A 16849-nucleotide genomic window follows, 5' to 3' on the forward strand; every position below is an offset into this window, starting at 1 on the left:
CATGTTAGTTGTATTTTTTTTCACTTTATTTTTTTTATCATCTCTTTGGATGATATTGTCTAGGGTGTGTGTGTGAGAGTGTATAAGTAGTGTTCAAATTCATATACATGCAGTTAATCACAAAAGTGTGGTGAGTTGTGTGTGTGCATGTGTGAGAGGGAAAGAGAAAAAGTGGTGTTCACGTGAGTAAGACTAATTCATTCTGTTCCTCATCATCACATTACTCACTCTTTTCATACACGTCAATAACGATTAAAAAACAACAACAACAGCTGGCATTTCTTTCAGATGATGACGACGACGATGATGATTATCATGATGGATCCATTTGCTCGTTCTGTGCCCACTGTGAGGTAGGATCCACTGAGCTCTAGTCTAATGAAGTGCAGAATGATTTGTAGTCTACTTATGCCTTCATTCAGCCTTGATTTCGTCATTTCTCATTTATCTCTTCCCTCAGCATTGCGACAGCTGTGATGAGTGCCCATGTAAAAAGGGAGACGACTCTGAACACTGCGACTTCTGCGATGTGAGAAACCCACCACAAACACACATTTCCTTAGATAACTACAAAACAGTTTGCTAAACTACTCAAAACAAAACAATGCACGCCCTCAGTTCAGGAAAGACCAGCAGTGCACCACTGTATAATTTTGCTCACTGAACTACACGTACATTCCCTGAATACTGTGTACTACTTTATCTTTTGAATTGATATTCAATACATTGTTGTGAGAACTATTTTAATTAACTATAGTAATTAACTAATTTCAATTACCAAAGCGAAATAGGCTATTTGACTGTGCACCATATTTTGCATGAAACCCGGTTATCACATTATTTTCCCCCAAAACAAAAAAATCTACTAAGTTCAAGCTATTCGAAGAAATTTATAGTAAATAAGGAGTTTTTCAATAACTACAATCCATCATCAGTCCAAAACTAACTAGTCCCTAATGAGTTATTAACTTATTTTTCCCCCCTACACATTGCCTTTCAGGCTTAATTTTATTATTTGTTCAGGAAACGTGGCACCAAACTACAGCATCAAATTCACACATAGCCGTTTAACCCAAAGCGTTGCTCAATAAGAATGTATGTCTGAATGTCTGACAAAAAATAATTATTAATTTATTCACTGCAATTTACGGAAGAGGATCAGGGCCAAGCAATAATAAAAAAATAAAACTTAAAGTTGTTAAATTTCGAGAAAAAAGTTGAAATAAAATGTTGAGAATAAACTCGTTAAATTACGAGGAAAAACTCGTTAAATTTTAAGAAAAAATAAACTCATTAAATTATGAGATAGAAGTCGTTAAATTACGAGAACAAATTTGTTAAAATATGAGAAAAAAGTTGTTAAATTACCAGAACAAATTCGTTAAATTATGAGAATTTGTTTATTCTCAACATTTTATCAACTTTTTTCTCAAAATTTAACGACATTTTTCTCATAATTTAACAAATTTGTTTTCGTAATTTAACGATTTTTTTCTTGTAATTTAATGACTTTATTCTCAACATTTTATCTCGACTTTTTTCTCGAAATTTAACGCGTTTTTTTCTCGTAATTTAACGAGTTTATTCTCAACATTTTATCTAGACTTTTTTCTTGAAATTTAACGAGTTTTTTCTCATAATTTAATGAGTTTATTCTCAACATTTTATTTTGACTTTTTTCTCAAAATTTAACAACTTTAATCTCAAGATTTTTTTATTATTGCTTGGCCCTAATCCTCTTCCGTAGCAATTTGATTGAAGCTAGTTCTATTTTCCCTTGAGGAAACTATAGAAATATATATAAATTTTGGGTAAATGTAAAAAAATAATAATTGTTGGTTTAACTTAAAATACTAAGTTAGCTTAAAATTTTTAGTTCATTGAAATTAAAAATTTGAGTTAATACAATGAAGGCAATTGGTTTAATGAACAGAAACACAAGTCTGTTCTGCGCCTGCATAAGAAGAAATGCCTTTCCGTACCAGCAGGTGGCAGTAGCTGAACAGCCAATCAGAATGATCCGATGGCCCGATGGCCCGGAACACACTGAGAAAACATCAGGCAGTTTTTGTTCATCAGCCAACTAAGTTTTCTCAGTGTGTTCCGCACAACCGCAGCTTCATTGTCTGTTTATAGTGTAGGAGGGGAGGAACTTCAGATTCTAGATAGCATTTGATTGGACAGAAGATTTGACAAGAAACTGAAGTGCGATGTGATGTCATGAAAATCCATGATCCCTTTTAGCGGAAGTGAGAGACTCAGTTTTGAATGCTTATACAGTGCACAGTATAAATGAGTACACCCCCTCTGAACAAATACAAAAGATGTATTTTCTTTATGATCACTAATACAATTCATGGAAAGATGGCAAAACTAAAATGTATTACACATATACGTGTAAAGGTCACATATACATAATAAAAACAGAAATATATGTCACTGATAGCCATAAAATAAGTAAATTAGCCAATTTTGTTTAAATTAAGGATTGCAGAAATGAGTACACCCTAGATTTAATTCAACAAATGTATAATATTCTAGTACTTAATATGCCCTCCATAATTTTGAATATACTGCTCTGGTACGGAGTGTACAAGTTCATGACAAATTGTCACATCTTTCCTGTTTAACTCCTGCATGATGAGCTCCTTAAATGCCCTGATCTTTAATGGGGAGTGTTGCTCAACTCGTCTTTACAGAATCCCCCACAGGCACTCAAGAGTGTTAAGACTGAGTGCAATACATGTCCACAGACGGTTTTTCATCTTGGGAGAATGTGTATCCTCATTGTTATGTTGAAAAAATGCCCAACAATGCAGGGAATGAGGAAAGGGTAACATCTTCTGTTTCAAGTTTGTGTATTAAATTACACAGTGTTGTGGGAATTCATGACAGCATTGATGAAGCACAACACCTTCAGCACTCATACAGCTCTATATTACCCCTTTTCCACCAAGGCAGTCTGAGTACTGGTTCGGAGCCGGAGCCTAGTTTCAAATCGGTTCTTAGTCTTTCGACACACAAAGCACCAGCTCCAAACCATGAAAAGTGGTTCGTAAGTAGCACCAAAACATTGCTGGCTACAAGTAAGAACCGCTTGCGTCAGGGGCTGGGGGCGGGGTTACCCTGACCAACAAGAAACTTGTGACCGCCATTTTTGAAATAGCAGCTAATCGAGCTAATAGCAGCTCGATCGTAATCTCTGTCTATATACAAATGGATACAGGTTCGCAAAGCCATGAGCATCAACAGTAGTGAAACATTTGCGATTGTTAATGGAAGGCTTGTTCGAGGTGCATCGGAGCAGCAGGGACCCATTCGGCGGGTGACATCGGAGTGCTGCAGGTCCACGGGTGTGTTTGTAAAGCATACAACTGGATCGTTCGCGCGTGTTGTTTAATGTCATGCGCCGATCGCTCTGGAGGAAGCATCTCGAACAAGCCTGGTGTGTTTGGCGCTGCAGCGCTAGCTTTGCTGTGAAAAATGAGACGTAGTTGTGACATAAATCCTGGCTCTGTGCTGCTCTCAAGCCTGTGGAAAGGCAAACCGGTTCTTAGAAGGCTCGTCAGTTGAACCAACTCCGAACTGGCACTAGCTCTGAACTAGCACCCGGTTCATGCGGAAAGGGGGTATATAAGAGCTTTACTAGCACTGAACTTTACTGTGGGAACCAGGCACTTCTCACTGCGCTCCTTCTCTAGCAACACCATAACATTTTGGATGCTGTTAGATCCAAAATGATTGATTTGTCTCATGAGACCAGAGTATTGATTCCCAGAATCTATATTTTGTAAATATGGGCTTTGGAAATGGCTAACTGACTTTATTGTGCTTTGGCTACAGTAGGTAGTTTCAGTGAGAACAACAACCATGAATGTCATTTCTGCAGGCTGCATCTTACTCTGTGAGATAAACAGGCACTCTTTTCATAGCTTTTGCTGGCTCTGAGACACTCGCTTGATATTTCTCCTGCTCTTTGTCTAGCAAAAAAAATCCCTCATCACTAAACGAAAGCTTAAAATGAAGGCCTGATTATTTATTTTGTCATCCATTGTTTTTTAATTTCTGTGTTACTTTTGCTATATTTTCACACTTAAAACAATGATTTGGTAATCCTCTTGTACCACTGTCCTCTTTTGTGCTGAGAAATAAGTCTCCTGACAGTTTTCTCCCAAGTGCTTCCACTGTTGTCAGCATTAAGTCTGAGAATGATTCAGTGGCTATATAACACTTTTAATTGTCAAGAAATTGCTTCTCTTTAAATGTTTTGGTTCAACATACTTACCTGTTGATCAAACATTGCCTTAAACTTACACCAGATAAAAATTATTTTGTTTTATTTAGAAACTTTTGGGAGGGTGCACTCATTTTTGCTACACAACATTTTATCACCTTGATAAGAAAATCTTATTTTCCTGAATAATTTTGACATGCTTCTTTGGTAATTGATTAAGCAGACTTGCTGGAACATTATATTTCTAAAGAACCCCAACATGTCTTCCAAGAAATCAAGTAATTGCTGACTTTCTGAAGTTTCAGAGGGGGTGTACTCATTCATGCGGTGCACTGTATCTCCTAAATGCAAATTTTGTCATTGTTTTGGATCACACCAGCTTATTCATAACATTAGGGCTAACATATTCATACTAAAAGCTAAAAAACTTACATTTTGATTTCTGGGGGACTTTAAATGGAAATTATATGGTTGTCTGAAGCTATAGATGTCTGTTGATGGGTGTTCTTCTCCCCTGGAAAATCACATACACAAGCAATTGTTTTATAAATCATGGCATGAAATTATCAGGACATTTTAACTGTCTTTTGTCTCTACAGGACTGTGGAAAGTGCTACATCTGTCCTGTTTGTGACACCGTCTGCCAGCCAGGTAAGAAAACACTACAACAATATGAACTATTTTAGTTGTTTAGATTGTGGAGAATTTGAAAGTATTTCAAAGTCTAATAGTTTTATGAACTCATTACATATTTTATATTTTCCTCAAAGGTGGCTTTGTTGACTCCGTTTCTGGATCCATCTATAAGTAAGATAATATTCTACTGCACATAATCCTGCGATACTACTTGTTATGACCATAACCATATAATGATGTCACCTCCTGTCTTCTTCACAGGACTGTCGCGGATGTCTTTGATGATGACGATGATGATGACGATGACGACGACGACGACAACTAAACCCACTTGTCACCACCATGTGGTCAAAAGAGGAACATGCAACTGGACGTTGCGTTTCACAGATTTTATTTACATTGTAGCCATTGTTGTCATTGTCGTTAAGTTATTTTTCTCTTTTTAATGCAATCACATCACACGCTACAGTCCGGTCAATATATACATACGCGTGGAATTTAAATAATTTCATTACCTTAAATTAAGCTGATTTGATTGAATGACATGTTTCCCTTTTAAACAATATTGTTATTAACATAAGTTATGATATGAAATGTAATTGCAAAACTATGTTGTTTTGACACTACTTATGGAATAAAATGATGGGACGTTTTATTTATGTGTCCAATAATACTTCTTTTTAAAATACTTACAAAAACACCAATTTCATATCACTGTCAACCCCCCACCCCAAAAAAGAGAAAACTGTATCATCATTTACTCACCCTTTTGTTTTTCGTACAAAATACTATAGTAATTTATAGTAAATTGTAGTATACTATGTAAAGGTCTATTATAGTATTTACAACACTTTGTTAATGCATACTGTAATATTAACTATAGTGAACTGATAAACTGTAAGAAATACTGTAGTATACTTTAGTTTTTACTACAGTAAACTGTAGTGTATTGTAGTATAATATACCCTATAGATTAAAGAAAGCTTAGTATAGTATTGGGTAAAGTAATTTGTTTATATTACTATAGTTGTTACAACAACAAATTGATTCAAGTACATTATAGCATGGTTTAAAAACACTATAATTTGCTATAAATTACTATAGTATTTTTCTTGTGGGGTATAAAATTGTAAATTTCTTTTTTTCAGCAGAAAAACAAATGGGAAAGTTCTGAGCGTGAGAGAGCATTTAGATATTTGATAGGCATATATATATATATATATATATATATATATATATATATATATATATATATATAGGTATAAATAGTAAAATAAGCTAATAAGAGCAATCATCCCTAGTCCCTATTTGATAAGAAAATAAATAGCACACTATTAGGCTCTTTGAATTACATGATTCTGATGGGTCAATACGTTTATAAATACAATAATGCTAAAATGTTTGTCTGACCTGACCACTGTCCAAGTCCATGTTCTGGTGCTACTTTTTATGTCTCATTTTGCTCTTTTCACACCGATGCAAGTTAATCTGCATATATTCACCAAAACGATTAACTAAATTACCGTCTGTATTAAAGTTAAGACATAGGCTACATAACCTCATTGTGAGCATAAACCTTTAAGAAACACAAAGAGAAAAATAGAGACGAATGTTAGTAACTACTAAGTACACACTAGGGTCAAGAATAAATACCCATCCAAGACCGACAACTATATTAGCATCCACACCAACGGACGAAAACGGTCTGCGCACGCTCGTGCTTTAACGCTCTAGGTGGATTCTGATTGGCTGTCGTCAAAGAACATTGAACCCAAGAGGCGACATTCTTATACTTGCAAATATTATATTCATAAACAAAAATTTGCAAAATGTACTCCTAAATGCGACTTATTTTCAAAAGAGATGGAATCGCTTAACAAATCATTAAAATTAATTAAAAGTAAAAAGAATGACATCCTGTTACATTTTATGGAGGAATTCTTTATATTGTAATGTCCCCACTATGTTTACTAAATTTTATGAATCTTGAATTTGTCAATAAGAAAAAGAAAGAAATATATTTTTTCAATTCTTTACTTTCTATTTGTATTGTTGCTGTTATTTTTTCCCCTTTTTTTTCTCTTGTTTTTTTTTTCTTTTTTCTTTTTTCCCCCTTTAATTTGGTTGAGAATAGGTGGCATTTGTCCTGTGATGCATTGTTGTTGTATATTATGTTCAATGTTCTGAATCATTTTTGTCAATAAAAAAATGTAGATGTCGCTCCGGTAGCGCGGCCGCCATTATGGGGTGAAAATACTAACTGGACCATAGAATCCTTCACATCTTGTGCACCCAAAATCGGCGAATTTCACTGCCAAATCAGAAGCGCAATAGAACAGTTTTTAAAATTAAGTCACCAGTAAATTGTATGTCTCCTACAGTAAATGTTGTATTGTCTTATATGTTTTATTTTACCAGTTGTGGAATCCAACCATTCATCTATCTGAGGTAACATAGTTAGCCTACTTTATTGAGTATTTCCATTTTATGCAACTTTACACATTTATTTATAGTGAATTAATAATGAATACATTTAAGATCATCATGTTTAAAGCAAACAATATATTTTAGACCTAGTGGAGTAATAATAATAATAGTAGCCTATCTAGGTCTGAATTGAAATATATTGTACGTTTTAATTGATCACGCTAAACATTCACACTTTTGGACACTTTTGCTTTAACATACAACACTGCAGAATCAAGCTGTTTCTGTTATTGTCCATCATTCCCAATTTGTCTGATACATGTCCTTAATTTAATTTCATATGTTGGTATTAATTCAGTGTTTATAATGCTAATACTAGATCTTTTAAAGAATTTCAACACAAACTGACTGGGTTTCTAGAGAGCAAAGGTTTTGTGAAAAAAGTGGAAGACTTAAACACAAACTCTGTAAACTATAAACTGTTAAAAGGATTTGATGATCATAGTATTTTATTCTGTGTTGTCATCATTTGGATTTCAGCTTTAATGTATTTTTCTTTTTTTAACAAAGCAGCTGATATTGCCATAGAAACTAGTGGACTGCGACTCGCTTTCACCCCAAAATGGCGGAAACGCAGGGCTGCTGCTGGGCGCCGGTGTTTCAATGGATCACTCTATTAAGTGTCGCTTCTTGTTAGTGTATATTCTTTGCTGTCCTTCATCAGCTGGAATAAAAATGCTCTTAAATGTTCTGAAAACTACAACTTTTTAGTTACTTGGTGTGAATTTTAATAGACCAATGGCTTTCTACAATGGACTATTTTAGAAGAATAATAGTTATATTTATATATATAATATATATTTATAATTATAATTTATATTTATAATAATAGTTTTATTTATTTATTTAATTTATTTTTGTTTGTTTATTTGATCACCTTTTGGGATTTATTTTTCGAGTTGACTGCGCGTGCGGATCCCAATCTCTATGAACTTTTATTCTGAAATATATCAGGAGGCCAGCAGGTTCTTTCCGGTTCACGAGCGTAAGAGGTAAACAGCAACTTATTCCTTACATGCACTTCTGAATACGACGATACTTTATGATAGAACATATTGTGTTTGATTATTTATGTGTGTTTCACGGCTTGTAGTTTAGTAACATGCACGACTACTATAGATTTACTGATGCTAGCTCACTAAACAATTATCCATCAGTGGGCCAACGTGTGTTTATGTAAAACTGTGCATTAATTTGTTCACTGAACTCATATAAACGATCAGTTTTGTTCTGTAAAAGACAAACATGACTCGACACGGGAAAAACTGCACAGCAGGAGCCGTTTACACTTATCACGAGAAGAGGAAAGACACCGGTAATGTACTTATTTATCTATCTAACTATGTTTCTGTGGCGTTATGTCACTTAAATATATAAACACATCATTTATAGTTACTATAACAAATTGTCTCTGGACATTTCCAGCCGCTTCGGGTTATGGGACACAGAGTGTGCGTTTGGGGAAGGATGCGATCAAAGATTTCGACTGCTGCTGTCTCTCCTTACAGCCTTGCAGGGACCCTGTTGTAACGTAAGAGTCCCACTTTTACAAATATAATGTTTTAATGCTGAAATTGTCTTTGCATGCGGTTATTCAAGTGTTTACGCAGTCTTAATTAGTATCTGCTGGATGTTACTGGCCAATTTGCATGTCAGCAGCTTGTAGACTTGGATTGATGTGTGTTTGTTTATATATGCTTACTGCAGTGAAGATGGATACCTATATGAGAAAGAAGCCATTCTGCAATACATCCTTCACCAGAAAACCGAAATTGCCAAGAAAATGAAGGTCTGAGCACTTTTTACATGTGTATTTTGCTCTAAATGTGAATCTCCTTCTGTGTTTGTCTAACAGACATGCGTATGTTTTTAAACTCAGGCATATGAGAAGCAGAAACAGGCTCTGAAGAGCGAAGGCCAGCTGGAGTCCAAGTCCGAGGAGCGAGAGAGAGCTGAGAAGTTCAAACAGAGGGAGAACAACATCGTCTCAAAGCCTATCAACCCATTCACTTCAGGTACGAAAACTGGAGGATGAGATTAAACTAAAGAGTAACTCTATGAGATTACACACGCATTCCTGCATGATTATGTGTAACTCATATCTCTTTAGGTAAAACTAAAGATGATGGAAGCCAGAATGGCTCAGCCAGCTCCTCCAGTTCTGACACTTCAGCAGGAGAGTCCAGTTCTTCCTCAGCTCTGCCCAGCTTCTGGATCCCCAGCCTCACACCAGAGGCCAAGCCCACCATGCTTAAAAAACCTGTAGGTTTCTAGATCTGTCACTTTCCCACGTGTCCCTAACCTTGGGTCTTCAGTAGTCTCACAGTCATTCATTGAAGAGCATTACACAAGAGATTGTGCTTACCCTGAAATCAGTTTGCATGCTTCTGCCAAATGCTCTTTTGGTCGGTCATGATGCCCTTGATTGGTTTGTTTGTCAGTTGGTTTTCCGCTCTGTTTGTTCAGTAGCTTCTTGTGTCATAATTATCGTCTTTCACAGGTTATCACCCTGCATGAGACACTAGACAGATCAACATGTTCTCAATTCAAGATATACACCTCACAAAGATATTAATGAACTCTTTTGACCACATTTATTATTGTTTATAACTGTTTTTCATCCCTTCCTGCTTTTTCAGTCAAAGACAGTGTTGTGCCCTATGTCAGGACGTCCTTTGAAGATGAGTGATTTAATTTCAGTGCGCTTCACTCCATTGGACCCCAGTCTGGACAGAGTGGCTCTCCTCACACGCCAAGTAAGAAGTGATCTCCCACCTTTTCCTTTATTTCTCCTGACCTGCATCTTTCTGTTTTCATTTTATCCTGTTTACACTACACTGCTGTTTAAAAGTTTGGGGTCGGTAAGATTTACAAAATGTTTTTTTTAAGTCTCTTTTGTTCACCAAGGCTGCATTTATTTGTTCAAAAATTACTGCATCACTCCATTCTTCAGTGTCACATGATTCTTCAGAAATGTATCAATAATATGTTGATTTGATCCTCAAGAAACATTTCTTATAATTATCAATATGGAAAACAGTTGTGCTGCTTAAAGGATTAGATCACTTTCAAATAAAATATTCTTGATAATTTACTCACCCCCATGTCATCCAAGATGTTCATGTCTTTCTTTCATCAGTCGAAAAGAAATGAAGGTTTTTGATGAAAACATTCCAGGATTATTCTCCTTATAGTGGACTTCAATGGAGCCAAAATGGTTGAAGGTCAAAATTACAGTTTCAGTGCAGCTTCAAAGGGCTTTAAACAATACCAGACGAGGAATGAGAGTCTTATCTGAAGAAACCATCTGTCATTTTCTTAAAAAAAAAAAAAAGTATATGCTTTATAAACACAAATGATCAAGTGCAGACTGCCTTCAGTATTCTTCAGAAAGCATAGACTGTATGTCCTACGTGTCTAAAAAAGACAAAGACTATGTCTTTGTGATTTAATTATCCTCAAGTTGTTCCAAACCTGTTTATTTCTTATTATTTCTTATTTCCGGTGAACACAAAAGAAGATATTTTAAAGAATGTTTAGAACAACATGAGAGTGAGTAAATAATGACACAATTTTATTTTTTGGTGAACTATCCCTTTAAAGGGGTCCTATTATGCTGCTTCTTTTTCTTTTTTTCTTTCTACATTTTCAACTGTTGTTAAGGTGTAATGTCGCTGTTTTAAGCATGAAAAAGGTCTTTAAAATCCCCTCCACTCCAAAAAAGATTTATTCTTTATATCAGTAAGATCTGTTTCTGAACTCCCTCAAATGCCTCAATTTTAGTCTTGGGTTTTCTTCCAGGCACGTGTGTTGAAACTCGCGGAGATGGAAATGGGCATAACATTTCTGAAACATGATCGAAACTGTTGACTGATTTTTGTGTAAACTCTGATGTTTTTTAGGACTCTTTGATTAATATAAAGTTCAAAAGAAGAGCATTTAGTTGAAATAGAAATCCTTTATAACATTATAAAAGTTTTTTTTTGATCAATTGAATGTGTCTTTGCTGAATAAAGTGATATTGTATATTAAATATAAATAATGTATTCTTAAATATTCTATATTTATATATTAAATATATTTATAAAAAATTACTAAACCCAAACTTTTTAACAGTAATGTATAATGACACTTTGAATTATTGTATACCTTGTTTTTGAGCCATTGAGAAAATGTTTTGTGTGATCCTCAGGACAGATACGTGTGTGCAGTAACCAAAGACACGCTTGGGAACTCGGTGCCCAGTGCAGTTCTCAGACCCTCGTGAGTTTGACTTTTACATTGTTTATTCATCAAGAATTGAGCTGGCTCTATACCTTTTTATACATTTAGTCCTTCCTCTCACTTCTAGTTTCTCTCTCTTTTTGTGTGTACTGTCTTTCCCTCAAGTGGAGCCGTAGTCACTATGGAGTGTGTGGAGAAGCTCATACGGAAAGACATGATTGATCCAGTGAATGGAGACAAACTGAAAGAGAAGGACATCATACCCCTTCAGAGGGTGTGTACAAGAGAAATAGTGCTGAAGAGAGTGTTACAGATGCATAAAGTCAGTGTTTAAATGTCTGCCTTTGCTTGTCGACAGGGTGGGACTGGCTTTGCGGGCTCAGGAGTGGATCTTAAAGCTAAAGAGGCCAGACCCGTTATGCAAGCATAAATGAAAGGATTGGACAAGGCTTTGACCCTGTAAATATTGTCATTTTGCTGGATTTGTTTTTTTGGGGGGATAATTTGAGGGAATGTTGAAGTTATGTTTCTTTTTGTCCCTAAAGATACTATCATGTTATGTTTACACAATATACAGCATTTTTGTTTTAAATAAATAATTCATTTTACACACTTTAAAAGTCACATTTGTCTTATTTTAATAGTTTAAAGAGACATTAAGGCTTTTTGTGGTCATAACAGGGTTAAAGTTCATCGTGATCTTCTACCAGCATCCCAAAGTCCGTTATAGTGCTGACTTTAATGAAATCCATTCTATCCATGATCTCACTGATAGAGAGACGACCATCCTGAGAATGACAGTAAGGAAACAGACACAATTTGGAAAATGCAGAGGGGAAAGTTTTAGTTTAGAAACAGAGGGTGACTATTAAAAGCTTTTGTGATTATCAGTTACACCTCCTATCAGAATGCAATGCAATGTAATGTCTTTGTGAAAACACAAATTAAACCCCAGTCCAAAATTATTTAAAAAAACCAACATGGCTTTATTTAGAATTCACAGAGAGAAAAATGCTCCACCAATACAGTGTCAATCACTTTTGTCTCCTCCCACCTACTGAGTCCCGCCCCTCCTTCCCTCCCCTTTTGCTCTGGCTTCATTTCTTTATACCCATTTTCATGTGAGTGGTATGTTAAATGTGAAATCACACACTGCTAATGTGAAATGTACTTTGTAACAGTCAACACAGGCCTGTTACATTGAATACTGAAACTGGCCCTGTATTCAGTGCTGAATTCCTGAGCATCTCTCAAGTGGAAGATGTATGTCTATTTCTTCACAATATAAGCAAGCTGGAGTGTCTGTGAATGTAAGTGTTCATCATAATTTTTGTAATGTAATGTGTTTGACAATAAATAAAACATTTATCTGTCTCAGTAAGATTCTTATCTTCATTGACATAGGCCCTGTCCCAAATGGCACCCTAAACACTCGAACACTTCCTACGAGTCCGCACTTTTGTGACATAATGCCATTATAACGGAATGACTGTTGGGAAGATTTCAGCCGTGGATCTTGCACAAGTGCAGGCTCGGCAAAAGAGCACATCGACGGCACATATCGACCGCAAAGGGGGGCGCTCACAAGCACCCTTCTGAGACCTTATATTGACAAATGGGACACTCTACGGTCTCGTGGACTTGACGGACATGCATGTGGCAGCCATTGTAAGTCCACAAGACCGAAATTGCTATGAAGTGTGCCATTTGGGACAGGGCCTTAGAAGCTTGAAGCCTAACCCCTGACCTTTGACCCTGGAAATGTTCCTACCCAACAGCCAATGAAGATTAGCTATCATTTTCATATTCAGTTTCCTATTTCTCACCAACACCCAAAATATACTGCCCTTCCCCTCTACCCAGATATGCTAGCATTAAAGCTCATCATGTCTTTTGGTGAGATCCTCTCCGTAATTAGTCGCCTGGCTCCCAACAAACATGTTCCAATTTTCCAGAATCTCCTTCTTTGTGATTTTTTCATCCTGGTTAGTCAATTACATGAAGCAGATGGAAGTCCATTGTGATTCATTGGTAGAGAATTAAAAGAAAGACGAGAGGTAAAGATTAATTAAAAATTGATTTGATTATTATTGGCATTTGTGCATTATTGCAAACTAATGAAGCCACCCATATGTAAACCCAGTGAATGCCACTTACGTTGTCTTTATCGGTTTCGTGAATGAGATGCCGGGCCTCATTATCTGCATGGTCCACCTCTGCAGGCAGGATCCAATGAGATACTTCATTGGCATCAAGGAAACCATCCTAACAAAAACAAACAGATCATGAACCTTGAAAGAATAACCCGGAAACACTCCCAGGTGATGCTGATAGATTTCTTTCCCACTGCATACCTTATTCATGTCTCTGAACTCTGAGAAGTGTTTCTTTTCTGTTGTGACCCAGTCTGGTTCATTCTCTCCATTTTCAGGGGTGAACATGTCCCCTAGGGTCAAAAGGAACACATGCACATATTTAGTTTGACACAAAATATCAGTTCTAATGTATGTTTTTTCCCGCCAGGAAAACACTGTAGAAGTTTACCAATGTATTCCTGCAGATCAATCTTGCCATCACCATTCTTGTCAATGTCTTCAATTGTTTCCTGTAACATTGAGGGATAAAAGTTTAGTGATCTATTCCAGTGCTTCTCAAGTGATTTGTTCTGACAAATGCTAAATGCTAATGATAGCAAAATATAAAAGCGACAGTATTTGTGGTAATTAATCCATCACTTTGCCAAGTTTTCCCCCAGCTTATGTCATGTTAACAGTTTTTCATATTGCCTAAGCAGTTTATGGTAATACATTTCAATGTTTGAAAAATTATTTTAAGGACATTTTTTGTGTATTTTAATTGGATAAGTGGCACACGTATCCACTGTCAAGGCAAAATACCACAGGTGAATAGGGTAAACATGTTAACTAATAGACTTCACCAGTTAATCACTTACATTAACATTTGCTAAATTGTTTTGTATTACAAGTTTTCTGAAATGTCATGTTTAAATGCGCAAATGGGGCTTTATCTATTTAAATATGAAGCCAAATTCAACATTAATGCTTTGTTGACATATTAAGAGTACATTTTGGATATCTTATTATTTTATTCAAGTTTTATGAAATGTGAATTATATATTGACAAACCCCTCTGTAAAAGACCTTTGGAATATAAAGGAAAAAAAATATGCAATGTAATTGAAATCTACAGACGCAAAAATGTCTTAATGTCCCTCTTTCTGATTTCACTATCATTATATTCATCCGTCCCTGCCTCCATTATCACCTCACCTGTATCACAATGTGTCTCATGTAGTCGAACTCCTCTGGATGGAGGAAGGCAGTGAACTCTTCTCTGGTAGCGACACCGTCCCCGTCCCGGTCTGCGGACGTGAACCGTCTCTCATCTCTAGTGAGCATGGCTTTGTAACTGGCCTTATCATCCACATCGTCAAACTCTACATCTGGAATGCAGCAACATAGTAAGTCAACCATTAATATTCTTGACTTTTACCTGAAATAATAATTTTTACTAATTTTTTTTACTTTCTGAAAAGATGTTGCACTATTGTTATATATAATAAATATACAAGCCGCTTTTAAAAAGCAATAAACAATTAGCCACCACACCCAAATTCAAAAGCTTGTATTAATTACCCATATAATATCCGTAGGTGGTGTTCTTGTACTCAGTCCATCCAATCTTCCCATCCTTGTTCTGGTCGTACTCTTTCCAGTGCTTGTCCACGTTCTCCTCAATGTACCTCCTCTGCCTGTGCTTGATCCAGTGGTGTAGCTCAGCATGACTGACAAAACCGTCCTTATTTGTGTCAATCTTATCCACAATCTTTCTGCATGGGCAATATAAAAAAATACAAAATAAGACACACGATAATATTATTATTCTCCTATTTCCTGTATAATTCTCACATATTTATTTTTACCCTAGTCTCTCTTTGCTTTCCTCCGGGCTCAGCTGGTCAAAGGTCTTGGCTTCCTCCTTGCCCAGGAAGGCCTCGTGGTCATACTGAAAACCATGGGCATCATCATGAGCATGATCACTGAGGTCAGGCTTATGATGTACACGCTTCTCCTGCGCAGGCACAGCAACTGTGACCCCGACAAACAGGGCAAGAGTCCCCAACAAGAGCAGCTGCATATTCTCCCTAAAGAGTGTGCAAGAAAGAAATATTTTATTCATTCTTTCTGGCCTGAAAAAGTATGTTTTACACTGACACAAAGTCATTGTGCTTAGCAATGAACATCAAACTTTATCTTCAGTGGTCTCATTCAAATAAAAAACTAAATTATAGAACATAAGCATCATATTTAAACTTTCACAATAAGCATTTTCAAGCATAAAAATAAAAAACAAAAAAAATGATAATGTTTTGTATTAAACAGCGATTTACAGCAGATAATGATGACTATTGAATGAACTGTACAAAAACAATTGGCAGTAAAAAAAATTTAAAAGTTTAAATGCAAATATTTTTCATCTTAACTTGAAGAAATGACTTACCAAGCCTGCAGTGATTTCTGCTTGAGTACACCCTGAAGTTGAAGAGTACGCGTTGGCACTGTTCTTTAAAGTGCACGTAAAAGTAGGCGGAGCAGCCATGTTACGTGCCTTCAAAAATGTTTTATTGACAGGAAAAAGAGCCAATCACAAGACTAAATTAGGCGGCGCCGAGGAAAATTCCAAGTTCTACTGGCTGCAAAACGCCACGTTGACACGCGAACGCGCACCACAGAGCCAGGCGCGTTTTGGCAAACTGGGAAAAAAGTTTTAAGGACAGCTCATCTTTGACAGAAATATTGTGTAGATTGCGTTTGGAATGATGCATTAATAGAAATAAATGACGTTACATGCATGTTAAATAATCTTAATGTAACATGCAAACTGTTTTTCGTAAAGTCTTAAAGGCGCAAGTTTATATTCTGGTCGGTGGTCTTTTTAATTTGCTTATACGCATTTAAAAGTGTTGTGCGCCCATGTCGTTTTGTAAATTAAATGTTAATAGTTTTTTTTTTTTTTTTTTGCGTGATATAGGCCTAGTGTTAATATTGCCGCAATTACAAACCTTATTTCAGACTCGAGCTCAAACAGATATTCTTCAGAATCTTCTGGAAAGCCTCAAGTCATTTATCATTGTCAGATCACACAAGTTAAATGTCTCACGTGTTAAGAAAATAGAGCCTACATTTGGTCTTTGGTCTATACGTTTTTTTTTCTCATTGTAAATCTCATCAAACATGTAACCTATTA

The 16849-nt window shown here is 36.0% G+C and overlaps 3 protein-coding genes across 4 annotated transcripts in view; 2 read left to right on the forward strand and 1 right to left on the reverse strand.

Annotated features, from left to right (window-relative positions):
• LOC137017612 (sarcoplasmic reticulum histidine-rich calcium-binding protein) overlaps nucleotides 1-5525 on the forward strand; it is an 8398-nt gene extending 2873 nt beyond the window's left edge. Inside the window, exons 2-6 of the mRNA XM_067382030.1 lie at nucleotides 289-353; nucleotides 461-529; nucleotides 4834-4885; nucleotides 5005-5041; nucleotides 5132-5525. Coding sequence (XP_067238131.1) covers nucleotides 289-353; nucleotides 461-529; nucleotides 4834-4885; nucleotides 5005-5041; nucleotides 5132-5195 — 287 coding nt within the window. The 3' untranslated portion in view covers nucleotides 5196-5525. The remainder of the gene's footprint in view (nucleotides 1-288; nucleotides 354-460; nucleotides 530-4833; nucleotides 4886-5004; nucleotides 5042-5131) is intronic.
• Nucleotides 5526-8305: 2780 nt separating this feature from the next.
• nosip (nitric oxide synthase interacting protein) lies at nucleotides 8306-12078 on the forward strand. 2 transcript variants are annotated; one of them, XM_067382032.1, is made up of 10 exons: nucleotides 8306-8349; nucleotides 8597-8672; nucleotides 8783-8888; nucleotides 9065-9146; nucleotides 9237-9372; nucleotides 9468-9619; nucleotides 9997-10113; nucleotides 11550-11620; nucleotides 11747-11855; nucleotides 11940-12078. In XM_067382032.1, exons 2-10 carry the CDS (start codon nucleotides 8603-8605, stop codon nucleotides 12009-12011), a joined length of 915 nt encoding a protein of 304 aa, XP_067238133.1. In that variant the 5' UTR covers nucleotides 8306-8349; nucleotides 8597-8602; the 3' UTR covers nucleotides 12012-12078. The 2 variants fall into 2 exon arrangements, with proteins under 2 accessions (XP_067238133.1, XP_067238134.1); XM_067382033.1 differs by lacking the exon at nucleotides 8306-8349 and having other exon boundaries at nucleotides 8356-8672; nucleotides 9480-9619.
• Nucleotides 12079-12230: 152 nt separating this feature from the next.
• On the reverse strand, nucleotides 12231-16157 carry rcn3 (reticulocalbin 3, EF-hand calcium binding domain). Its single transcript, XM_067382029.1, has 8 exons — nucleotides 16103-16157; nucleotides 15525-15746; nucleotides 15238-15431; nucleotides 14872-15044; nucleotides 14126-14186; nucleotides 13936-14027; nucleotides 13739-13846; nucleotides 12231-12369 (listed from the first exon to the last, which is right to left on the reverse strand). Exons 2-8 carry the CDS (start codon nucleotides 15737-15739, stop codon nucleotides 12265-12267), a joined length of 948 nt encoding a protein of 315 aa, XP_067238130.1. The 5' UTR covers nucleotides 15740-15746; nucleotides 16103-16157; the 3' UTR covers nucleotides 12231-12264.
• Between the last annotated feature and the right edge of the window lie 692 nt (nucleotides 16158-16849).

The sequence above is a fragment of the Chanodichthys erythropterus genome, chromosome 3, assembly GCF_024489055.1.
Source record: "Chanodichthys erythropterus isolate Z2021 chromosome 3, ASM2448905v1, whole genome shotgun sequence".
NCBI lineage: Eukaryota > Metazoa > Chordata > Actinopteri > Cypriniformes > Xenocyprididae > Chanodichthys > Chanodichthys erythropterus.